The 27590-nt window shown below is 39.7% G+C and overlaps 1 protein-coding gene across 2 annotated transcripts in view; it reads right to left on the minus strand.

Moving 5' to 3' along the window:
* MAMLD1 (mastermind like domain containing 1) overlaps positions 1-27590 on the minus strand; it is a 183606-nt gene that overhangs the window by 40606 nt on the left and 115410 nt on the right. For both annotated transcript variants that reach the window (XM_018552616.1, XM_018552617.1), the window contains exon 2: positions 22846-24543. In XM_018552616.1, coding sequence (XP_018408118.1) covers positions 22846-24543 — 1698 coding nt within the window. The remainder of the gene's footprint in view (positions 1-22845; positions 24544-27590) is intronic.

Consider the following 27590-nt stretch of genomic DNA (forward strand, 5'->3'; position numbering starts at 1 on the left):
TCAGTTAAAATGTAATTCATTGCTCTGGATCATCATTGTTATCTGTAATATGTTATTAAATAAATGCCCCAGTTTATATGCTTCAAGATCCAGCCTAGCTATCGTTAAAAATGTTTGTCGTCAGAACATCTAAAGCTGGAGTGGGTCTAGAGACTGACCGTAATCCTTTACAAAACACTGCCACATTTTTATGGGAAGACGCAGCAATAGACATAGGTTACTTGAGAAAATACAAGTCTCTTCCACAGGGTGGACTTGGAAACTATTTTAGGAATTTGATCCTGCTTATGTCTGGAAATCTTGGAAGATGATTCCTCTGCCTGTAAACAGTTGCCTCACTATTGGGAACCCATGAAACATGTAATTAACTAGTTCAGGTTCATGTTGTAGGCAAAGCAAAGTCCGTGACTTCAGCTAATATTTAACATTCAGAATTGAACAGATAAAATGCAGTCAGTATAGTAATATGCAGAGATACATCAACAATGAGGGAAGGGTTTCATGATCCCGTATACATATGTAAAAGGTACCCACAACAACAGGTAATTTATCGTACAACTGGAATGATTCCACACAGTCTTTTTGGCATATATAGAGCAACAGTGATCATAGCATAGGCTGACAGTGATCACAGCGTATTACAGCCATAGTAAGAACATCAATTGAATAGGCTGGAAATGTTTAGATTACTCTGGATCTCTTCTCATGGAGTGCATATACGCCTGCACAAACAGAATATGCATGAGATACACTGTTCACTGGATAGGTACATAACTTGATTGCCTATACACATCAAACTCATATTGCAGCTTTGGGTCATTGTCGTGGGAATCATTTCTCACCTTTATTGTATATACCCCTTTTGAAAGGTGTTTACCAATTATACCCCTGCTCCGTATTCCTGTATTTAGAGTACCCCTTGACATTTATTTCCGTTGTGTCCTAATTGTGTACTGATGAAATAAAAACAATCTTTTAGATAACTAGAAATGTGACCTCTGGTCACTCATAAATATATGATTTATATTCTGGTACGATTCATTCATTTTATCCACCAGAAGAGCCCCCTGAAACTATCAGAACTCCCTGATTATGATTATAAGTATTATAATTATACAGGATTTATATAGCGCCAACAGTTTGCACAGCGCTTTATATGTACACATACTCCTGCTCTAGGGGTTGAATCATCCCTGTTTGTCATTTGCGGATGCTGCAAGTGTCATTTCTGCACCTGATTTTCCAAATTCAGTTACCTGAACTGACAGTGCGAATGGGATACCCTTTTGTTGGGTCTTTCTGTATTTTATATTAAAGAAAATGAAAGTCAAAGCTGAATTCTCTTCACCAGCGCCTACAGGCACACAACCTTTAGCATTGAAAGCAAGGCCTGTATGCTGGGATCACAGAGCTCTTTCTTGTTTTAGCAGTTTTAATCTTGCTTAGAATATTGTGAAAATGTGTAAATACACATATATAAGATGACCCTCTTTCTGCTGATGATGGAAAAATGTGTGGCTTATAGTTATAGAGGAACAATCTCCCTCTTTGCCTCTGAAATCCATAGGCACAGGCCTAATATGTGTATTGGTAAATACAGTCCTGGTAAGAAAGAAGCTCAATCTACTGCAACAAAGGGACAGGTACTTTGTAATAAAGGGAAACAGAGCGATGATCTCTGGCAGTGAGCTATAAGAAGTCAGTTGGTGGTTTAACTAATTACTCACAATTAAAGCTTTTTATGGACAAAACTGAACTAAACACTTTATGTACAATATTATATCATTTACTGTTCATAATCCACTAAGTGATAATTCGTCAGTGCCTTACTTTAACACAGTGCAGTGTTCTATATTATGCTGAACTTTGGTAAATATCCATCCATGTATTCTTAAAGGATTAGAAGCCAGACATTATGGCTCGCTTGTTAGCTTGGAAATGGCACAATCCCAGAGTGAAGTAAAGCAGCCGTTTGTCTACAAACAACATGGCTAAGCAGCATTATTGCGTATGTGTTTAAGATTTGCTTACACTTTAGGTATTGCTGCCAGTGAGCGGTAAAGAGGGACACTTTTATAGCTAATGTTAAGGGTACAATAAAAGCTTAACACGGTCAATAGACAGATACTGAATATAGTGGGGAAGAGTTAACATGTATAGGTTTTTTTTCTGTGATTGGGGAGCTTTTCTCTTATATTCTCTTCCTGTGATGCCTGTACAGGGAATGAAGGGCACAGTTGAGACTGGGACTGGAAGGCATGGACAGCAGTATTGAAGGCACCTTGGAATATTATTAAAAGGTAGCCTTGACTTATGGTAGCATGGCCTAGTAGTAGTGTTAACTACTAAGTATCTGTAAAGTAGCTCTGTCGTGATTGGCTTCGATTTTAGGATGTGAGCAGGTGGAGACAATTCACTCTACAGGGCTACACAGTGACATTCCGCAAGTATGCGGAAGACGTCAACATCAGAAGAAGTTGCCCCCACCCTCCTACATTGTTGAAAATGTTTGTCACAGCTTTATCGGTGGTCTGACCTTGCCAGCAATAGAATGTTACTTTATTGGGCTATGCCCTCAGGTTAAAGTTCTGACAATCAAATGCCTGTCCGGCACTGATGGTAAGGATGGGCGCCCCACTTTTTAGGTGTGCTCACAGTGTAGCTGTGACTGCCACTGGTTAAATTTTTGGTTGTTATGTTTAGGTTAGAAATAAAGCTGTGGGCTTGCCCTGTTACAAACTCAATTGTTGTCTGTGTCTTTTATGGGGCAAGGCCCCATATCAACCAAATTTTGGGTTCTCTAGGCCTATGCTTCTCATCAGTCAAAACATAAAAAATTTTAAACCCTTTACCATTCCACTAAAAATGTTTCTAATCTGTGTCCCTACAGAGAGAGAAAAAAAAAACAGCAGAGGCTTTAACCTATCCCTTTCGGTCTAAAATAAAATGAAAAGATTTGGCCAGAGTTGGCCTTTATTGGCATAGCTCAGTCTTTTTTAATTTTCTATAATAGGAGACTGCAACAACAAATATTTCATTTTGCATGTGAAAAATAACATGCATGCACCGAGTAAGCCCTCAAATGACCGCATCTTTCATCTAAACTGGTGAGCAGACAAGAGACTTTTATTGGGGATGGTCCTTACAGAACCCAGTAGGTAGATTATATCTATTATAGCCCAAATACACCACTAATTGGCTTCTCTATGGCCATTGTTATAGTACGCAGACCGTTAAAATATTTTTGGTTAGTGAGCAATCTACCTGATCCATAGAAACCAACCAGAAACCATATTTCACTGATGTGACCTCAGTTAAATGAAGTATGATTGGCTACTGTGAGGCTTTAAAGGAGAACTATGAGGTGAGTGATTTCCATTAATCCTCATAGTTAGAGCCGACCTCTGTCACAGGTCATCTCTATTGATCAGGAAGTAAGCAGAAACATACTGCCGATCCGCTCACTTCCGTGACTGTCAGTGACCACTACCCGTCAGGAATACCACCTCCGATCCTCCAGCGCTGAGTGGAGGAACGAACGGGGGAGGGAGTGGGCATGAATAGGCAGAGCCAGCTGTCTCTCACACAGCTGGGTGCATCATGACAGTATTGTCAGTATCCATCCCGGATTCGGCGCTCTCAGTATATCGCGGGCAATAGCCCGTTATATACTGAACTTTGGGTCTCAGGAGGAAGTTAGTATACCTTCTCCCAGAAGCCTAAAGAGAACTATGGGGGAAAACACTTAACCCCATAGTTTTCTTTTAAGCTTTGCACTGCTTTGCTTTTTGCTCTGCTTTAGCAATTTGGTCTAAGGGTAAAATGCTTACAAGACCATTCAATTTGCAAAATGCTACTAGCTACTTTCTGTATATTCCCTAGAACTTTGTCCCTACACACATCAAGGAAAGTAAAACAATTCTGTTTTTATGTATAAAAAAATCATACTTGGAGAATCTAGATTACTTATGCAGCACTATTGTACCTGAAACACAGTCAAGTTGTTATTAGTTTTCCTTTAATTACAGGGTACTCCTTAATGACACCCAAAACTTGCTATTAAAACACTATAAAAACAGCTTTTTATTTTTAGTTGGTTAATTAACTTTTCTCTAATCTCTAAATACATTCACCTACCTAGCAATCGATTTGCACTCACGGATATTCTTTTATCAAGCCAAGTGTCCTGATGACATAGGCAAAGTATAGAATTACAGGCAGCAGGGTACTTTACAAACTACAAATGCTCCCTATGAGATCATTACTATTATATCAGATGTAGCATGTTCTGTAGCAAGAAGAACATGTTTTCTAAACCATCCACTCGAGAATGATCTTCTGGCGCTTTGTTTGCCTAACCCTACAGACAATAAAGAACTCCAGGCAGCATAAAATCGTAACCCTTGCAGTGGGGCTACCCCTGCACTCCAAGGGTTAAGTGCTCGTTTTTGTCTAGAGTGTAAAATATGAAAGATATACTCACCCCAACCTTGGTCCAGCCTGGCTATTAGACCGTTCCCCGCAACCTCTCTGCCCCTCAGCTCCGGTGATCTAAGGATCCATGAGTCATCATCATATCTAATACAGTGTATTAAACTGGCCATACACCTTACAACCATCGCACGACTTTCGTTGTGCGATGGTTGTAAGGTAATTACAGTCTTGTACGATCTGCCCATCTTGGACAGGCAGATCGTACTTGTGATCATTGCAAGCCCTCCCCGCTGAGGGGAGGGCTTCCGATGATTCCTATGCTGAGCGGGCAGTGTGCGCTTGCGCTCACCGGCCCGTTCGGCATTTGTCTTCCGAGCACGCCACTAACCCGCCGAAAATCTTACGATTTTTGGCAGGTTTTCAAGCGTGCTTGGAAGACAAAAGACGTGCGACGGTACAGTAGAAACGGTCGCATGCCTTCTATACACCTGGCGATTATCGTACGATCACGAGATCACCCACGATTACCGTACGATAATCGGCAGGTGTAAGGATGGACATTCCACTGCCAGAGAGAATTGGGAATGAGGCTGTGGGGGACAGTCTAGCTGATAAAACGTCGCAATGGCAGAGCCAAATGGGCTGTCACTTCCCGACCTGCACTAGCACCACTGCAGGGGTTAAGGAAAGCTTTGCCTGGAGTTCTTTTTGTAATGCTTCCCAACACGGATAGCATCACAATCTAACCTTCCTGAGAGGGGTATTGCAAAATCTAGCAGACCACAAACAAGTGCCCAAAAAGCCCTGAGTATTCTGGCGTTACACAATGTTTCTCCTAGCTGTAATAATACAGCAAAGGACAGAACAATAACAACAGCTGCAATCCAATTAGATGCAACTCCTGCTCAGTGTCCAAAGCAGTCAATCTAAATCAACTTGGTGCCGGTCTTCCTTTAGCCGTCTGGTGCCTGCCCAGGATGTAGGAAAAGAGCTGTCTGCCCACTTTATTTCCACAGCCAAACAGGCCCTTGATGAGTTCTGAATAACTTCTTTTTAATTATTATGCCTTCTATCATTCTGCTACATACGGGTTAATAGTTTCCTGGAAATGCATGTGCTCAGTGTTCCTGTGATTCAGCCCTTACAGATTTACACGTATTATCCAAGCTTCGGGAATGTTTTCTATATGTTACAGTTTTAATTATTTATCAGAAGTCTTTTCACTAAATTAAACAGAACTTTTCTACTGCTACCCAAAAAAACATGAGGCCAGGTTCACACTTTTACGTGTGGTACCATGTATTGCCGCAGAGGAGCATTGCTTTAGTGTGTTGGGGTGGCATTAAAAATAAACATGAATAACACATGCATAGTGTCAGAGTGAGCGTTGCGTAAACGTGTGCTATTGCAATGCAAAGACTCCAACTAGAGCAAAGTGTGTTTTCTTTTTTAGTTTTAACCATAGTGGGGATCATTTAAAAGCTTCCCCTCACATCCTGTCCCATTGAAACCCTATCATCTTCATACACAAGTGTCACTGGAATAGGACATGAGGTTGAATTCAAAAGGTTTGAGAGGAAAATACAAAAAGAGGGATTTTTTGTTACTTCCTGTTCTGGTGGCCTGGACAGGAAGTAAGGTTAAATCTACCCAGCAGACACAAACCGCAATAGAACTCTTCCACGCTACATCTGAAATTAAAAATTTTTGATTGGATAGGACTAAGTAGGAGACTAAAACACTGACATCTGTTTTTAAATGTGAATGTATATAGAGAAAACCAAACAAAGCTTAATGATTGCCTCTGGGGGATAAAAAGGGGGGCGAGTGCTGTGGGGACCCACTAGAGAACGAGGAATGGAACATTTTTAATTTAAAACAACAAATAAGTCTTAATGGCATGGGCCTCCTCTTTATCATTTATTTTTTTAAATTATGCTTTATTATCCCTTTAAAGGGATAACCCTGCACTGACCATTGTATAAACCTGAATAGATATCAAAATTGGTTTTGATTCTGAGGTTGGCCATAAACATCCTTGTTTCCCCTAGTAATGAACAAATATAACCCGCCATACTCATCTCTGAGCACTGGTTAAGCTGGACAAATTTGTCCCATCCCTAATAAGAAAAGTGAACAATTTTTAAAAATAATTCTTTCATTTAATGTTAATAGTGGGAAATGTTCATTCTGAATGGCAGTACCAGCAGATCACAACATTTTGAAGATGGAACCAAAACATCTTAGATGGACACCTACTGAGCTATCAGTCAATGTCTTGAGGTGCAAATATACAGAACAAATAGCAGCCAAATATATAATTGTATTACTAATTAATTTACAGTCAGCATATATACCCCCCCCCCCCCTCCCACCCCCCAATCTGATATGGATTTTGAACCTGTGGCTGCCTGATTTTTGCATATATGTCTAGCCTTTTTGTAAAAAATATTAAACCCACTATCAATAGGTTTAGTACATCCAAGATGCAAATTTTAATTAGTCAACATCCTATTTGTGGCCACAAAAGCCTTTTCAGGGATAGTACACCTTGGAACCGGCTGAGTGGAGTGGATTAATCAAAGACAACTGTCATGTATACTGACAATCTCTCGCTCTCAATATTGGCATTAGGTGGGGATATGAGGATATTTCCCAGGGTGCCCACCTAATGCATGCAAGTGGTCTCTGAGGCTCCCTTGCCTGTGAAACAATAGGGCACAGGAAGGGGAGCTTTCAGCTATATCCCAGATAGCAAGCAATTGAGCTGCAAGTTTAAAATGACTTGCTAAACTATTGCAGACTTGCCAAGCTTCACAATTTTGTTGCACAATTACAGCAAGTCTGCATTGCAAGTCTCCAGACCAGCGAGCTTGCAGTTCTCTTGCGAAGACCTGCAGGACTCTTGCTGTAGACTTGCCAAGCAAATTTGCTACAAATTCAAAAAGTGTTCACTAGAACTTGTGCTGCAAGTGTTCTGCAAGTCCATAACTTGCCAGGAATATGTGCAGCAAGTTAACAAAATTACAATTTTACCCTGCCACTGTCATACATGCCGCCGCCTGTTTTATATGGTCTAAACAGCCCCCTGATATTTCCCTTGTAAAATAGAAAAAGGAAATTGAGGACGCAATGAATGGTAAGTAAAGATGCTTCCAAATTCGTTCAGAAAATATTTACTATCAAGCAGTTTCTGAATGGGGAGAAGCCTCTGTATTGACTGTTACTGCCCATTCAGAAACTCATGAATGAACAGGAAATTATGGAAAGCACTTCCTGCTCATTCATAATTGGACACATAGTACTATGTGTCCCCAGTTATTTAGAAACATTGGAATGATCAGCTGATTGCTCCAGTGTTTGCTCTGCACAAAGGATCGGTACATATCACTGATATTTACCGATCCTCCGTTGGCCATCCTGAGCCGCACAGCCTGCAGCTTCTTCTCAGATCCCTGCTGCTCTTCCCCGCCTGTATGGGCGTAGGCAGCAGGGATCTGTGGAGAAGCAAAGTGCTGAAGCCGGCGTGTGGGTGGGGTGGGGGGGGTCACTTCAGGATGGCCGAGCGGTGAGGAGAGAGCCGCCGGCTGTCAGATCCTGGCCGAGCAGCTCTCTCTATCCTCACCACTCAGGCATCCTAACGTGACAGCTCCCCCACCGGCTTCAGTGCTTCACTTCTCCTAGGTTCCCCTCTCCCCACACAAGCAGGGGAGAGCAGAGGGGATCCGAGGAGAAGCTGCAGGATGTGCCGCCCCACTTCTCCCTGCTGCACTGAGCACTGGCTGTGCCCACCCAACTGCGCCAGAGGGGAGTACCTCTGTCGCCTCACCCTAGCTATGGCCCCGACTTAACCCTGGCAGTGCGGGAGAAGCCCCACTGCAATAGTAAGATTATTTCTGTTTGGAGTTCTTCTTTAAAGAAAACATGTACTTAGAGAATATTGGGGCTGCCACTACTGACACCTCTTTCTGAAAAGGCTAGTTGCCTGGTTGTCATGCTGATCCATCGGTTTCGGTAGATTTATTAGCTAAGGTGTTAAGGTGTGTTAGGTTAAGGCAGCTTATTCATTTTAATGGGCTCTCAATGCACCTAAACTAATTTTAAAATGCACTACTATTTCTGACAATAAAATGCACAGAACATTCACATCTGTGCATTGTGGTGGGCTATAGATCAATTGCTTTTCTTCCCTTTCATACATGTTACATTGCCATTTAGAATAACAGAATTCAGCCTTTGACTTCACTCACAATATCTCATGTACATGAGAAAGAATTGGAGCCAGACACAGCCAGGAAACTAGTATTATCAAAAGGAGGTCAAGGCAGCTGCTGTTTTCCTCCCGGTATGGTTTCCCTTAAAGGGAAAAAACATCTGCTTCAAAAATCTCCAACAGAAGCCGCTGCTCTCTGACTTACAGGCTGTTTAGTGTTTACGGGAATATTCGGGTTCACTGGTAAAGTATTGCAGATATGGAAGTAGCGTTTAGTTCCTGAGATATAGGAAGGGCAGATCTGACCAGAGATTGCAGAGACAAATATCCTGCCCAATACATAATGATTTCTATTTACAGACAGCTCATATACATCTCAAAGTTTCTACTGACATATCACCATAACATAATTGAACTGCCTGCAATGTGCGGATGATCACATTTCTGGCAGCAGTCCTATACAAGTAACACTTTCTTAAGGATATTATAAGATGGAACTGTTTTGTGTCACAATGGGGTAAGTGGCACCACACTTTCCAGAGCTGCATCATATATATTGCGCCCCTTACTATTTGGCAAGCTACCACCAAATACATTTTCAGTTGTACATGTCATATTAAAATGATAAAAGACTAATAAGTGCAGAATCACAGTTATACTTTTACAGCCATTTCTTGTTTTTCATATGTTTTACAGACAGCCTTAACTTGCCATTTTTTTCTACAGACTGTCAATACATTTTTGTATGGTTAGTAACAAACATTGGAAGCATGACTGTTGTAAGATTCAAATCATTTTGGTGTCTTTATCGAACACATATTATACATTAAAAACACATTTTTCAAGAGTTGGATCATTTAAATCCACATGAGTTGAAATGATGTAATATCAACCCAAGTGTGCATATCTATCTTTCTTCAAACATTTCTTAAAATAATTTTTTGTCTCTTTTGTTAAAGCAGATGTAAAGCAGGAGGCTTTATCCATGATGTGTTAGTATGCACAGTATATTAGCACACAATGGCAGACGTACCTGCCAAAGTGATCCTCTCCAGCGCTGTGATACCTGGCCTCTGCTCCCCCACTTGTGCTTCCATCTTTGTTTCGGTTTTCCTCCGGGGCCCGCGTTTTTGGCCACTTGATTGGCTGGGCCCCAATGATGCATCTCCCCTGCATGTGCATGGGAATTACTTTATCTCAGCAAAATTCCTACCGAACCTGTACACTGATCTGCGCATATGCAGCTTAGGGTAAGTACAGAAACAAAATAAAAGTGCTGAGAGGCAAGTAGAAGCTTCTATAGCAGAAGAGACTTAAACATTCTTTTCAGCCATAAAAAGCTTGCCTGTCAACAATTAAAAAAGACTTCTGTCTACTTTAATGTAATCCTGGGTTACATTATGGGGTCCAAACTAAAGAAACACAGCAGCCTGTGTTTTAAAACTTTGGCATGTAGCAGATTCATGCATCTGCTACTTGAATGTGTTGAGTACTGGCTCTCCTTCCACACACTGTGATACCTTCCGCTAGCTTCTACATTACATCAGGCTGTATAAGCTGGTGGGCGGAACCACATCAGGAGGCAGGGGAGCCGGTACTTGGCACAACTGGCTGCTACATAGTGCAGTTTTAGTATGCCAGAAAGGTAAGTAAACAGCATCTTCTTTTACAGTCTAGACTTACTTTGGTTTGTCTGTGAAGGTTCTCATTCATCCAGGTCATGGTATATCTGTAAAAATAAGTCAAGGCAACTGGACTTGCTGTATTTTTCTTGAAGATCTCCTAGACTCCAATTATGCAAATGTAATCAACACTTGGTTGTGACTAACACATTATGTGGATTGGAGCAACATTCACCATATTTATTCCCAGATTCTGAATTGAGAAAGCCGGTTGGATGATCAGTGAAACATCTTCAAGAAAAATACAGCAAGTCCAGTTGCCTTTACTTTTTTTTTTACAGATTTACTTTGGTTTGTATTCCACAATGACAGAGTAATTTTAATCCTAGAAGTATGACCCGAGTCATCTGAGTCACTGACCTGGAACCATGTCAATGACAAGCCAATATAAAGTACTCCTGATCTACATACTTGTTCCAGGTTGGTGCCTCAGGAAATATTGTAGCCATTAGATGGGAAAAACAGTCCAGCAAGTAGCATTTTCAGAAGGATAATCAGCAATGGCAGCTTCCTTAGTACAGGTTTCTTTCAAAGCATAAAGCCAAAAACAGAGGTAAAATATTACAGTTCATTAGTCCATAGATGTAGTGGTTGCAATAGGCTTTCACCTGGTGATCCTGTGAGTAGCACACTCCCTGTGCAAGGTTGGCTACACTTACTTCAATGTATCTTTGAAAGGAGACATGGTTGTCACCTAGGCGGCATTCTAGATTTGGAATACAAACACGTCTTCCCCTTTTCATCTCCATTACATGGAGATGAGGAATCAGTGGTTTACAGAAGACCGCTTGGAAGAAAGTTTTTCTGCTTTTAGTTTAATCTACAGGAAGTGAGAAGGGCATGGCATTTCCGGCAACATTAACAGATATTTTCTATACATCTTGAAAATGTTAGCCTGAAAAAATAAAACGTATGCAGCCACCACATCTAAGGACTGGTAATCTGCAATGTATTACATTTTTGTTCTTAAGTTTTGATATCCTTCAATGGTTAGCTTTGAATCATCCTAGATCCTCCACAATGTATGATATTTTCAGTGTTTCTGTCTGTCAGACGTTTGCACAACATCACATCCTGTTTAATCTGTGCCCATTTCCCCACCCACACAATAAAGTTTCTCCAAAATCCCCACCGCCCTCATCCCACTGTGCACATTACATGGAATTTGCTTTCCTTTGCTGAACTCCCTTACTGACTATAGAAAAAAGAAGTGGCTTTTGACTCTCTTTAGTCTTAATTACAACAATACCTGCATTATAAAAACGGGTGAAGGAAGCACATTTAAAGCAAAAAATATTGCTTAAAAGTACTGCTTGCATTTTACTGTAGAACACTTTATGACAAACGCACACCCTCACTACTCAGCTGGATGCATGGAAGGGCGAGCCTCCCTCCCTTGCCTTTTCTCCCCCCTCTCTCTATATAACTTGCTGATAGTGCAGGTTCACAGTCACACTGAGCAGTGAAAAGGAGTGTGAAGACCTGCTGAAGAGCAGTTGGTTGACTAATAGGGTTGAGCCAAACAAAGGACCTAGATCTGTGGTCAGAAAAGTCCCTCATTTCCAGAATACCAAATAGAATTACTGTATGTTCTTTATGCACTCTTCTACTGAGTTCAAATATAAAACTTTCAAATTGTTCACAGTTATATATATATATATCAATCAGCTCCAATTTTCTTTTTAACTGAAACATACTACAGGAAGCTAGAGTTACAGGGTTAATTTATTATAAGAGATGCTTTTTCAGTGCAGCTGCTTTTTGCTTCAATTATCTAATTATGTGCACAGGAAATTCCTGTTTTTTTATTTTTTAAATACACATTACATGATTTGGTGGTCAAAGTAAACTCAGGTTCACCTGGCTATGTGAAAAATGTGGTAAATCACCCCCCCCATATGTAAATTAAGACGTATGATGTAATTGTATAAAACATATATTATTTGATTCCTAATGTACCTGTACTATAGGGTAAAAAACAGTAGCTAAAAGTATGAAAGTAGCTGCGGAAGGGTCTGCAACATCTAGCCACAGATAAAGGTTACAAAAAAAGGAGCTACTATAAAACACACTTATAACAGAATTGCGTATCGTAGTGGCTATTTTAAAAAGAAAAATCTAAGAACATTGGCTTTTTCACCCGAAGTTCAGTGCTGTGCACCTACCCTTTACAAACAGAAATCTTTCATTTGTCTGCTTTCACAAGCTAGTGTGCGACTATGGATTACGGAAGCTACTGCTTTTTTTACTATATTAAATAAGTCTACCTAATTTAAGTTTAATATACGAGATGATGATTATTGGTATTATACAGGATTTATATAGCACCAACAGTTTGCACAGTGCTTTACAACATAAATGTTTTTTAGATTCACAGACTGTCAGTTTCTGTAATAAGATACAATTGTGGTAAGTGTATCTCTGATCCAGGTTATATTTATACAAGCTAATATAACATTTTAAATACCCATCACACTGACAACGTTGCTGTCTTGCCATGCTTGCTGGAGTGATATTTTAATATAGACAGGCACTATAAAAAGCTTGAGAATAGTACTTTATTTTAGGGTTGTCACAGATAGGCTGATCGATGGTGATTCATTGAAAAGGTTGCACCATTGAGTCACACCATCACCTTCTCCCCAACTTGGCCAACAAAAATGTTTTCTTCCTTTTATTCTTTTGATCACCATCCTGCCACACAAAGAATATAGAAATTTGCCAGCACTCTTTGATTTTCAGCCAATCCCTCTTCAAAAGAGTTGTATGCCTTTCCTTATAAATGTACAAATAAAAAGGCTAGAAAGTCCACGCTTTCTCTAACACTGACAATAGTATTTGATGCAAGGACTGAAACAGCCTCGAGTCCCTGTATGCTATTAAAATTGGCAGCAGCAGGAATGGCCATGTTAAAATGTGGTCAGCAGTTTTTCGTCTGTTTGTTTCGTTTCGTGTGTTTGTATTCTGAACAAACTAAAAGGTTTAGACAAAACTAGAATGCATTGAATTGTTGGGTCTGTGGGCCTGAAACACTGGGTCCCTTTAAATATGATCATCACCATTGGTGGGCAGTGGGAATATTTCCTTAAGGCTTGAACAGAAAACCAGAACTATTTAATATAAGATAAGGGTTATTCATGTAATAAAAAGTGAAAAGGCAGGAAAATGAACAGTCAGGTACAGTCATCTACAGGCCAGAACTGCAGTCTGTGCTAAATATTGCCATTAGGATGCAATGTTGCAGCTGAGCAACATACTTACAGTTATGAGTTAAGGTCTAATTTGGCCAACCTGGTTATGAAATGTTTAATGTGTATATAAACTTTGATCATTTTCTCATGAGCAGGGCTGTGCTGGGAGTTTAAATCATCTCAGGCTAATAGGGTTTTGGCAAGCCTGGTTGTGCAACACTATTTATGTTATCTCTCCTATACTAACATAATATCTATGTGGGGACCTAGTTCAGGGTAAGTACTGTGTAACCTACAGAGAACATTAGTGTTTTAATTCAACAGCCCACGGGAAATCCATCTATAAACAGCATCCAGAAGAAAAAATCCTAAAAGAGAGAGACTACCAGTGTGGGCCAGGCCCTGAGAAAGATTGATGTCACTGTGCACTCCTTGGGCACACAAGACTTATTTTGTTATTTATGAATAATGTATTGTGCCAGCTAGTGCACTTTTCATAGCAATCTTCTTGGGGCTTTGCAGCACTGGGGGTCCCCTGTTCAAATCCCAGTCAGGACACTATCTGCAAGGAGTTTGCATTATTTCCCTATGCTCGTGTGGGTTTCCTCCGGGTACTCCGGTTTCCACCCACACTTCAAAGACATGCTGCAAGGTTAATTGGCTCCTCTCTAAATTGTCCTTGTATGTATGCATGCGAGATAAAGACCTTAGATTGTAAGCTCCTTGAGGGCAGAGACTGATGTGAATGTGCTCTATGTAAAGCGCTGCGTAAATTGTTGGCACTATACAAATACCTGTAATAATAATAAATAAATGGCTACTGTTAGGACAAACGGTTAATATCATAAAATACCATATAAAATGAGATCACCTGACAGATAATCATAAGTATCCAAAAAAATTGGGGAAAAAAATCTGTTGCAGATTCTTCCTTCAGCTTTATGTAGAATGACACATGCATATTCTTTATGCTGATCTTTATGATGCAGTTTGCTATACTGTATGTAACCATCTGACCCTTAAATAGGCTGGTTGTGCATGGTACTGCCAGCTTGGTCATTTTGCTGCAAGAATAAAACAAGATTTAACATTCTTCTCTTTATTATCAGAAGTACATTTAAATAGTTTTGGATAATAAAAAGCATAGTTACATTTTATAGAGATGGTAAAATGGGTTCTTTACAGTCGGTTAAACAACTGAAAAGCTTGTATATAAAAAAAACATATAAACTTTGAACCTCCCTTCCAGGAAATAAATGGGCAATTTTGTTAAATAACTTGTTTGTTTGTAGCGATAGGAAATGATAGACATTAGTATAGATATTGGCATGCAAAGAAACCTTTTCCTGCATGTTTGTAGTCTTATGTTGCCTGATGTCAATTTCAATGTGCTCACACTCACTTATTTGCTTAAAGGGGCCCCAATATGTAGAAACAGGAAAGAGTCTATCTTCACAGCTTTTTGAAAAGCAGATTTGCAATTCCATATTTGGCTCACTGTTTTGTTAAATTGGCATTGCAAGACCAACAATATACAATGATTCTCAAAGAAAATCAGCGTAGTTCACCAGCTGTACTTCAACCTGCCAAGTAATGTAAGCAGCAGTGGAGATGAGGGAGTAGAAGATCCTTGCATCCATTGCAATCAAACAGGGGATTGTCATTTTTCTTGTAAATCTCCTTCAGCAGAAGTTTCCTGTAGAAAATGGGCCTTATCATCCCTCTAAACACAGCCATACACGGCTTAAATATGAGCCGTGGGTGGCCCTGTCAGGCCAACAACTGCATCCAATTGCACAGTTGTGATACCCATAGCTGTCTGAGTACAAACGTCAGCAGTGCAGATTCCTCCAACCACAGCTGTTTAGCGTGGATGGGGGAATCAAGTGATTTTCTCTGGTTTAGATTGTAGGCTAAACGAAAGAGATCTACACATTTATTACTAGCCTAAGGCTATGTGATGCTCAGCAAAAATATAGCACAAGTAAACTAATGACGACCAGTCTTTACCCATTTACTTATTGCTTTGTACATTATGATTGTAAATGACAAAGTATGCCATTTAAGCCACAGAGCCATTTAAGCCAAGGAGCCTTCTGTGCAAATTTGATCTGCTTAGGGTCCACGGTTGCCTAGGTAGTTCAGTAATCTGGAAGCCTTGGTGTAGAGCTACTTGGTGTTCACATTCATTTGAGGCAGTTTAGAATTTTTGTAGATGCTCACTTGAGAGCACCTTAGAACTGCTATTGGGGAATCCCAGAACATCTTCCAGGTGGCCTAGGAACGCTGTTGAGTCTCCCTTGAAGAAACTGATTTAAGTGCCAAGCTAAGCAAAAAGGAGACCAAAAGAGGCTTGCCTAGGACATTATCTCATCACAGTGAAAGCATAGGCAAAAGAGGGGGCCTAGGACATTAGGGATTTTTCTTCTTTAAAATGTTTGATTTAAGCACTAATTTAGATGAACTGAAGAAATCTCTGTTCATGAAAGACACAATAAAATCTATTTTTGTTGCACCCTGATCAAATTAAAGGGACATAACTTAGGTATTGCCTGTTTGTGTGCCCTAGCTGTTTAGGATTTGCCAGAAAATAATTATGAACAAATTTCAGTCATGAACACACCCGTGATGGGTTCATGACTGAAATTTGTTCATAATAATTTTCTTTACCATTGGCCATTTACTTTACCCCAGACTTGTGTATAATGAGCATTATCACAACTCTGGACCACAGTACAATGTACCTTCACTACAGTCAGAAAACAGAATTACTACTATTTACTAGACATCCTGCAATAAAAGAAAATATATACTTCCTTATTATTTTATTTAAAAGAACATATCTTATATCTTTTTCCTTCATACAGAACAGAAGATGCTATTGCTTCAGGTAGTGAAGCAAACACATTCTATGATCCATGCCCTTTAATTGTCACATATTACTTTTGTAGCTGCTTGATGGTGGCATATTTAAGATGAATTGACATTGAGGATTACTTATATGTGCCAAGTAACATTGATGATTAATAGCTTCCCAGACCACAAGAAATAGATTGAATATTAAAGAGTGAGCCGTGAAGGCAGATATTCGCTTACAATCCCGATTCCTTCTCCACTTTAGTACAGGAATCCATCAGGGAAACCTCACACTAATGCCTGAGGGATTCTGGGAGAGCTCTCCAGATTTGACACAGCCCTGCAATACAGATGTCTTTTCGTTGCCCCTTCTAATAGCATCTGGCCCTGGAGGGGGAATATTAAGCTTTGATATTCATATTAAAAAATTGTGTGAGAAAATATAATGGCTATTTGATATCTTGTTTCACATTCCACTTCTACAATATGGGGCCAAATTCCACTCTATACTGATGAGACCCAGAAGGCTAAACCAGCTGCCTGAGAATTTCTGACATATTGGTTCATATACTCAACAAGCATGGGGGACAGCATGATTAAATGTGGCGTGTGGAACTGTGATCTGCATATTACCCACAATCCCTGAAATATATACACTGACATTCACTACACAATTGTCCAAAAAACGAAACAAATGCATTTCAAAGCTTAAAACACATTTGAGAGTGAAAAGGAACATGTTTATATACAGGTATATGTTTTGGGTCTATTCAATCATAAGTTTTTAAATAATGTTTCATGTGTTTTTCTATAATCTACACAATCTTTGTTTTACAAATACACAATCAGTGCATGACAAAGGATTCCTGGATTAGTATGATTTAGCTAAAGAGACATCACAGCACTCCTGTGTCTACAGTCTCATAGCTGCATGGCTTTTTGTTTCAGTAGAGAGGCTCCTGTCCCACCTCCTAAGCACCACCCATCACCACCTTGCCTCTCAAGCCTTTGGTTCCTTGTTCTTTGAAAAAGAGAGTGGAGGGTTGCCTTAAAAAGGAAGCAAATTATTATGCAGAAGTTCATATAGCACAGTATATGTAGTGCCTTATAATAACATTTATGAATGCAAAAATGCAAAATATAGACCAATGCTGTAGGGAAAAAAATGACCTTGCTCACAAGCTATTTATAAAATGTACTTTCATAATACAGCAGTCTACAATACAAACACAGATTAGTGCCTCCCCCTCGCTAATATTCTATGGTGGTTAGGTGGGTTTCCACCTCACTAATATTCCTTGGTGGTCAAGTGGGTTCCCCCCCTACAGTTTTCCAGTTTTGGAAATGACAGGTGGGTATAGAGTAAACTTAAAAAAGGTAATTGTAACACTAATTTGGCGAAGGGCAAGTGTAACAATTATGGATATTATAAAGCCTTTTCTTGACTATCGGTGACAACAGATTTGGGAGGGGACTGATATGTACTCAATGTTCTTAGAAAAAGCCCAAGAAACAATGACTAAAATACATAAACATATAAAAATGCAAATAGTAACAATTACCTTCATTTATAAAGCAAAGTATGATGCTATTGCATACAGTATGTGACCTAAAAAAAGTATTTTAGTACCCTCATGGAGAAGACTGGCAAGCTGTAATTCATACTTCTGTCATACATGAAAAGATAAAAGCAACATTCATAGACTGTTAACATTATGCATGGAATTCTTTTCCTTGCAGAGCTATTCTAGGATTCTGCTGGTGACATCTCTTACATCAAGCATTGCTGTTTAATCATCATAATTTCAGTCACGCTCATTCCCATAACAGCTGCTTTTATATTTGACTAGAATTAAATCATTTTGTGCACTTGATTAAAAACATTTGAAAGGGGTAATAAAAAAAAAAAATCTGGCCAACGGTAACTCATTTGCTAGTTTACTTTATCTGACAAAAATCTACTTGTTAAATTTCATATTAACAATCTGCCTATTTTATGTATTCAAGCAGATAGCTGGGTAGCACTGCAAGGAAAAAATGCAGCCAAAGGGCAAATATTCTCATCACTAAGCTATAAATGCAGTAATGTGATGTTGATCCTGGTCTATGTATTAGCGTGGCTTGATGATTTAATTGAACAATTACACACCTACCGCCCTTGACTTACCAGCTAGGGATACATTAGTGTTTACTTCAGAACAATGTCTTGTTTGACATGTTAACACCCAAAAAGTTTATTTACAAGTGTATAAAAACCAGTATGAATGCATTCTGCGTACCACTGGACAGCACTAAGCACAGCAGGGAGGTTAGTGGCATATATCCTTTGCAATCCTCACCAATAGGGACTGGGAAAGATTTTAGGTATGCTAAGGAGCAAAGTTTCTCATCTCTTCAGAAATGTAGCATATGCAGATAAACAAACTGAAGCTGGGCAGTAAAATATATGCACAGTACAGCAGTGGTTCCTGCCCCTGTTTCTAGAATCCCATGGGTGGATAAAGGAAAGAAGGGCAAGGCCGAAAAGCCGACGCTGGGTTAGCTTTATCCTCAGATGCACAGCTGACTCAAGGGCTGCTAAAACTCTAGTTCACACACTGGGTAAAAGTTTTTACACAGTTATACATGAAAATGCAAGTAGGCACATGTCAGCAACTACAGATGAAATGCAAAAAATTGTATGTCACCTTGACTGCATCCATACAAATAATTGTGAGCATGGGTCCCTAAATTATTTTTTCCCAATATGGTAAAGCATCTAAAAGCCTGTTCTTATGGGTTTATGTCACAACAGCTGTGCCTTTCCCTCTGCTCTGCTGTTTGCTACAAGGATCAGATTTCATGTCTTTGTGTTCCCACTCCAACTGGCAGCCTTCCACATTCCTTTTCAGTACACAAGCTGCACCTCTTTCCATTATATGGTGAAAAAAACTGCTTCACTGAGAGTCTTAAACTATCCCAGACCTCTTAATACTACCTAACGAACATGCAACTATACAACAATGCATACCGCAATTAAATGAATCTAATAACCAATATAAAAAGATTGCACCAGGTTGTGTTGGAAAATAGTCCTGAGCAAGCTGAAGGTCAGGAGACGAAAATTACATTTAATGTTTGCCTTATTGCATTCAATGTTCCAATAGGATAAACAGATTACGTACAGTGTTTATCAGATAATAAAACTTGAACATCTAAATTGATTCAAGCAATGGGATAATGTACATTACAGAAGCCACCATGAATGAACAGCTTCTAATTTGTTAAGAGGTAAATTTAATGTCAGACACCTCTAAATGTAAAGCTGTTGACCATAAATCTGGTTATATATTAGAGTGCCCTGGCATTTGGGGCTCATGGTTGCATTGGAAAAAATGTGAGACGTGGTTTGGGCACCAAAGGTGCAGTATTTAGACGGTCATTGGCAGTTTTTGTATTCCAAATATTTTCTCTATTAATATTAATATACTTACATTAAAATGCGTACATGCTTTCTTATTCTTAACAGCCTTTTCTGGATCATATTATTTGTGAATGCAAATAAGATGCACACGAGTAAAAATAGATTATTAGCAAGCTGTTTGACAAAATTGGTCAATTCATGTCAAGTGGTAAAAACACACGTCATTACTGCTATCACACATTCACGGATTATGTCTAGCTTGCAAAACAGTGCCAAAATGGGACTAAAAATCAGCTGTGGCATATAGTACATCAAAACATATTTGTGTAAGCGACCAGACTTTTGTAAATCATTGATTATTGTCCCTCCAGGACCCTAAATCAGCGCAGATACATCCTCACACATCTTAACGTTGGCAACAGACATGAGATGCTTTTAGTTTGGCTAAATAATGTGATAATCCTGGCATCAATAATTCACACAGCAACAGGATACCCCAGAAAACAGACAGAAATAACAATGGACTATGTTGGATAATTTACACTGATTGCTATTGGTTTCCTGCAAGAATTGCCATAATCAGAGGTGTCTGGCTCTGTTATGCCTCTCACCTGCATAGGCATAAATATATACTCTCAGGTGATTAGACTGTGCATGTTTAATGTAACAGTCTAGAACATGAAATCTATGGAAAGATGAATCATGCCTATACATCCAACAGCTGTGTGTGATGTCTATAGCCAGTTTTATACTCCTACTTATTTCTACAATAATTGAACCAGTACACATGTACTCACCAAGTGAAAATCCAATGTTCAGTTGTTGTTATTGTGGACACAGATCATTGTTGAAAGCAATGGCATAGTAAAGGGATAACAGTCCTGACTGGTGGATCATTACTCCTGCCATATAACTCATGCAAGCATTATATTTTCCCTTAATCTTTACCTAAATCTGAATGGCTTAGGTGCTCTGCAAATGTCTGATCCAGAGGCATTTGTAAAGATATTATGTTCTTATTGACTATAAAATCTAACAGCTTTTTAAACGTTTCAGTTAAATGTATTAAAAACATAAAGTATATTGAACTTTCGGGTAGTCTAAGCACTAGGAACATTTGATTGACAAAAATAGAAGAATCTTTTGTGTGCACTTAAAACCTGCATTATGGTCTGGGGTGATGGGGGTATACCTACTGGTCTTCAAGCCCAACTCTAGACAAAATTTTAATATGGTTTTAGATAGAGCAGGAACTAGTTGGAGTCCCTGCCATATTTTTATTACTTTCTATGGCCCTAATAGGGAGATTTTCACTCACTTCCGGTCAGGATAGGAAGTGATGGGTAATGTCTCAAGAAGAACAGAAGCAAAAACATATTTTTAGTACAGTTGGTATTTTCTGTATTTGTGGGGTCACAGGCAGAAATAGATACTTGACAGAAATGTTAACCTTTCCCTACTTTATCTAAAACTAAAAGATAAACGGAGATATGCCGTATAATCAGAATGTCTACATAACAACACTTAGACATGCTTCTCTTATTACAGGGACAGGATATGTTTTACCTGCATGTTGCTATATGAAATTTCCTTGACAGTTGCCTATTATTGACATATTTTTTTCCACTTGACTTCAGTTATCTGGGGCCACAGGAACAAAACCCTTGACACCTTCATACTATTCAACAACTCTTTACTAATATAATCTTTAGCTGTGTTTATCCTTTCATATGGTACATTTTAGATGAACTTGTATTGGGTTGACATTTCAATGGTGAGGAAGAAAACAATGTGTAAACTGTCCTGATAGAACAGCATCTGAGATCTATTCAGGGTGTGCCTGCCTAATGCAAGCATAGGTTCTTCAAGGGTAGACCTAACTGCATCCTATTCATTCACACTAATGTTTAGCACTGTATTATTCCTTGTTTGAAAACATAGCTTTATGGAAACACAATGACACTTGGATCTTATGTGTATTCCTCAATAAATGTAGTTTCACATCTGCTAGAAAAGTGTTTTATTGCACTGCATTTCCTCACGTTTCCTTTCAGTCTGTGATCCTGCAGTTTCAGAACTATTCTGGTACTTATCTCTAAAATACGCTTCCTTCCTGACCTTTGTTAAATCCAGAATGAGCTAGGTACTTGGAAAGATTGTGATAGCTTTTCATCGTGCAAAGTATCAGTCTTGGAAGACCTGCAAGTGTGGCAAAGAGCTGAACAACCAGAAAAGAAAAAAAAAATCTTTGTTTGGATAAAGGCACTTGAATGTGATTCAAGAGAAGATGCATATACAGTAACTGAATCTGCCCAAAAAGTTACATGTATGACCAGTGTTATCATTAGACGGTGAAGCAAGGTGCCTAGAAATGGCAAAGGTTTTTTTCTCTTCTTAGTCATGATGTTAGATACTTTCTTTCCATCAGCAAAAGGAAAAAGTCAGCTCATAAACCTATTTGTAAGTTTGCTTAAAGGAGAACTATGAGGTGAGTGCTTTTCACTCACCTCATAGTTCTAGCCCACCTGTGAAAATGAGAATGTCACAGGTCGGCTCAGTAGATTGGGAAGTGAGCGAACACATACCGGCGATCGCTCACTTCTCGATCCTGTCACAGCTCTCTGCCGTGATAGGGGAGGGGCTGGATTCCCCGCTCCGATCTGCCAGCACTGACTGGCGGAACGGACGGGGGAGAGGGTGGGTACAGCTGGCTCTGCCTCTAGATAGGCAGAGCCAGCTGTCACTCACGTAGCTGGGCGGATCCAGACATAATTGTCGGGATCTGCTTCAGCGTCTCAGTGTCACCCGAGCATTAGCTCACGATATACTGAGCTTAGGGTGACGGGAAGACGCTAGTTTGTGTCCTCCCGTTACCCTAAGGATAACTATGGGGAAAAGCCTTAACCCCATAGTTCTCCTTTACCAATCTACATTATTTTAGAGTAGCTTAGGTCAAAGTAATCTTTCTTTGGACTCTATCTTGTTTTTTGTTTTTTTGTCAATCTACTGCATTTATATAATTAGAATGAGTATATAATAATGGGACTGCAAAAGCAGATCAATTACCTGTCGGGGTTGACCAGGCAAACCACTGGTCTGCATTTGTCTCTGCATTCGGGAAGGCTGCATTAACTGACGTATCTGTTGTTGAAGAAATTGATTGTTGCTGACTTGCTGGGACTGCTGCACTGCTGAGGACTGGTGTTGCTGCTGTTGCTGCTGCTGCTGCTGTTGCTGCTGCTGCTGTTGTTGCTGCTGCTGAAGATAATGGATTAATCCAGGATTTGATGACAAGTTCATTTTCTGTCCAGCAGAATCAGGTGCAAAGTGGGAAAGTGGCTTGGTGTTGTTAAAGGAAAAATGATCCACTGGATTTTCACTGACTATGCCAGCCTGCAAGCCATTTGATGGCTGTTGCATAATCATATTTATGTTTTTTGGCTGGTTTGTGGCCATCGGCTTGAAAAGCGAGTTCTGTAAGCTTGACTGGCTGCCTGTAGGTGTGAGATTAGACATCAAGGTGTTCTGTGGACTAAATGGCTGTTGATGCAAGGCTGGGCTTGAAAGTTTCTCTGGCTGATAGGGCGGAGAAGGTCCAGCATTGGCAGATGCCATATTTGGCACCATATTGTTTTGGGGGCTTTTTATTGTATTTCCTGGGATGTTGCTCGATGTTATGCTCTGTAACATAGGATTCTGTGGACTAAAGGGCTGCTGGTTTAATGCTGGACTTGCAATCTTTTCTGACCCGTAAGGTGGAGAAGGCCGGCTGGTAGAATTACTGGTAGAAGACATACTTGATAATAGTGTACTCTGTGAACCTTGTATAGCATTTCCTTGCAAACTGCCTGCATTCATATTGGGTACCATGACATTTTGCGGACTAAACGGTTGCTGAGGAGAAGATCCAGGTCTATATGGTGGCGAAAGACCTGTAGGTGAAATTGTTGGCCAGTTACTTGTCGGCACTTGCTGCTTGGCTGGGGGTCCTTGCTTACTGGCAGCCAGTTGTTTAAGCTGTTGAGCATGCCAATTTCCTCCAGGCATATTAGCCATTGATGAAGGTAATATAGACTGTGACTGACTTTTATTCTGAGTTGTAGGGACAGGTGAGGGAACAGGTTTGTTTGATGAAGGAATGGGATAGTTTGTTCCAGCAGATGAGGGCCTAACCTGTGGGGAACTAGCACTGGCAGAATTGCATCCACTAGTGAAATCTTTGTTAGAGATATTGTCCAAGTGAGATGATTGTGGAGGAGAAAGATTGGGAGTTGTACTCAAGGCTGGTTGTGAATGACTAATTACAAGTGGCTCATCTGGCTTACCTCCCAAAATTTTCTCAAGGTCCAGATCATTTGGAGATGGGTCAGGCAGTTTAGTTAACTCTTCCAACAGGTCCTGTAATTCTTGGTCCACAGACTGTAGATTGCTATTTTTTTCTTCATATGGTACCTTTTGACCCATATCTGTGCTCTGTGATACAGAGAATGGGGAAGCCATTCCTCTCCCATTCATGTGGTTATTCTCTAGCAGAACTTGATGACCACCCACTCCCATAGATGAAGAATTCTGGTTAGTGGAGAAAGGTGAGTGCTGCAAATCAGGACATGTCACACCCGAACCGCTACTTTGTGTTTGGCCCATAGGAAGTGTAACATCATCAAGACAGAGTCGCTTGTTGTCATTTGAAAATATGATATCATTTATGCTCGAGGACACAGGAGAACTGTCTTCTTCCAGCTTTCTCTTTATGGATCCTTGTAGCTGAAAGATAAGATTATACATCATTACATCTACTTGTTATTTTTCTATAACAATGTAAAAGAAATACTAGAAAATTAATCTGTTACCTATAAAACAGAAGATAATATGATAATAGGGTGAAAAAGCGAGAGATTGCTCAGACTATTGAGAGATGAAAATTGATTGGCTGCTATAGATTACCGGTAGTATACTTGTTACATAATCACTGCTTATTGCATTATCTTTTCAGCTAAGACTGTATGACCCATAGTATTCCAATGTTATTTTTTGGCAAGGGAAATAATAACTATATTAAGAACAAAACACATTGCAGAAGTATTTTATTAGGTTATTGATAAGCGTTTTTTTACCCTTCGGTATTATCAATGGAATAACACCAGCAATTTACATATACATTAGCAATGTGGACTTGACAGTTCCTGAAAGCCTCCGTCTATACTTATTTCCTGTGTAGCATTTCTAGCAGAGTGTATCTAATATGCTTGGAAAAAGAACATCAGCTACCTGCTGTGCAGCTGTGGAAACATTATTGTGGAAACATTATTGTGGATCAAAAGGAAAAGTCACTAGGGTGTGCCCCTCTTCACTAGAAGATATAAAATAAAAGTGCTAGCCTCCCTTCTGATTACATCAGCAAATAAAATGTACCCCCGATGAAACTGCACTGCCATCAAATACTTACTTTGACTATGCCTTTGTCTGGTCTAGTTGCTGTGCTACTTGTGTGTTTTCTTTGAGCAGACCTGCCTCCACTTATCATAAATGCATCAGTAGGTTTGAAATGCACAGCACAAGTGCTTTTGCTGGTCGGCCGAGCTTGCACTGGCCTTGTATATGGCAGGACTCTTACAACGCAACACCAAGACAGTGTGATGCAATTAGCAGAGTTCCAAAGATGCCAAAATATAGGTGCCTAAATTCAAGCAAGTCTGTCCATATATTAAAGATGTTTAAATTGTCAGTGAAAATAATAAAAATGGCAGCATATGCCAAACACATACAAATTGCATCATTTGAGAAAAACAGTGGTAATAAGTTGACGATGGACATAAGGTGAAGTTGATGAAGGATGGATAGTTACTGAAAGTCACAAATCATTGCTTCCAAAATGACCATAGACTTGGAGCAGAACCTCTGTGGCTATTCTTAAGAAAATCATTATAGGCTTCACAAAACTGCAATTTAGTGCTGGGCTTCAAAGTAATATGGTCTGATGAGTAACCCTTTACCCTATTTCCGTCCATGGTACTCCATCCTGTTACTCTGACAGGTTTCTTTTGGAAAGAGTCAAAAGGGATCAACCCACAATGTCAGCAATGTTAAACACTATAGGGATCCACAGCTGCATGAGCTGCCATGTCATGGCAATCATTAAAAGAGAACTATGGGGTAAACTTTTTATCCCATAGTTCTTTTTAGGGTCACGGGAGGACATATACTAACCTCCTCCCATGACCAAAAGCTCAGTATAACAGCAAAAAGTAGTTTTGCTTGTCAAAAGCCCAGTATATCACGGGCTATTGCGCGTGATATACTGTAAGCGCCTCAGCCGGGATGAATCCCGACAATACTATCGAGATCCACCTAGCTGGCTAACTTGACAGCGCTCTCTGCCTATCTAGAGGCAGAGTCAGCTGTGCCCGCCCCTTCCCTCCCCTGTCCATTCCTCCAGTCAGCGCTGGAGGATCGGAGAGGGGAGGGGGGGATCCCTGCGGGGAGCCGCTCACTTCCTGATCTTTAGAGTCGATGTGTGACAGTTTCAATGTCCCACGTCGGCTCTAACCATAAGGTTCAGTGTAAATCACTCACCTCATAGTAATCAATTAATGAATTAAAGGATAACTATAACTGGCTGTATAAAGACCAGGGCATATGAAGACAATTTTTAGGACTGCATGCACCCAAATGGTACAAATTGGGTTTCCTTATGAAGCTACATAACCAGGATGATAATGTCCCCTTTCACATTGCTAAATAATTTTAACATTGGTTTAATGAATACCAAGATAAAGTGCAATTGCCATCATAGTCTCTCTAGTCACCACAACTAAATATAATTAAACATTTACAGAACATTCTGCAGTACAAAGTAGAATTCTGCTTAATTCATCCCTGAGGCTCTTCTTGATGAATTACCCAAAATCCAACTACAAGCAGTTAAGTTCTTGTATTCCAAGAAAGATTCCAGCTCCTCTCAAGGCTGTCCCTACCCCTTATTTGGCCCTTGATAATACCATACTGTCCACTAATATGTCTACCCCCTGTATGCCCACTTCTTAAAGTGAGACTAGTCTGTATTAAAATCCTGAATGAAGCATCTGACTTTATTTTTCTCATCACTTATTACACTGTGATTTAATCAGCAGGGTAAAATCTCACATGTGATCAGTTCATAATGTAATGAGAAATGACGAGATTGATTGGAGTGTTAATTGCAGTTTGGCAGCCTAAAAATCAGTTATTGTGGCAAGTTTTTTTTTACATTAAATGAACCTCCTATTGCTTGCATGTAATGAGGTGCAGTATGTCACTTAGGCTACAAAGGAAGCGGTCAGGGAATTCTTTAACATAGTAGAGCAAGTTCAATAGTCAATAAGCATTCCTTAGCTTTAGTGTGAATTTTGGTTTGCAACATTCTCCTGCATTATTAAACATGACATTATTAGGTCTCTGATTTGCTATGCAATACTGGTGAAAGGGGCTGAACATAGCTTCCTAAAAACAGCAGATCACCCTAGGCAACATCCACAGGTGATGTTTAGTCTCCATGACTGGAAGAACTGATATCTAATGAATAAAAAGGGGTTGACCAGAACAGTCAGGCTGGGGAAGAAAATGCTAGATGACGTTCGAAGTCCTCCACTGTAGAGCTCACAATAGAAGTACAGGGAAACAGGGAAAGTGGAGGTGCAACCAACCAGATGTCCTGCTTTATTTTCTTAACTGTAAAAGGCAGAGGGAATCTGACTGTGTTACTACAGGCAACATGCTTTTTCTTTGCTAGAATTACAGGATAAGAATAATAAATATATATATATATATATTTA

Source organism: Nanorana parkeri, unplaced genomic scaffold (assembly GCF_000935625.1).
Source record: "Nanorana parkeri isolate BGI_ZX_2015 unplaced genomic scaffold, ASM93562v1 scaffold93, whole genome shotgun sequence".
NCBI lineage: Eukaryota > Metazoa > Chordata > Amphibia > Anura > Dicroglossidae > Nanorana > Nanorana parkeri.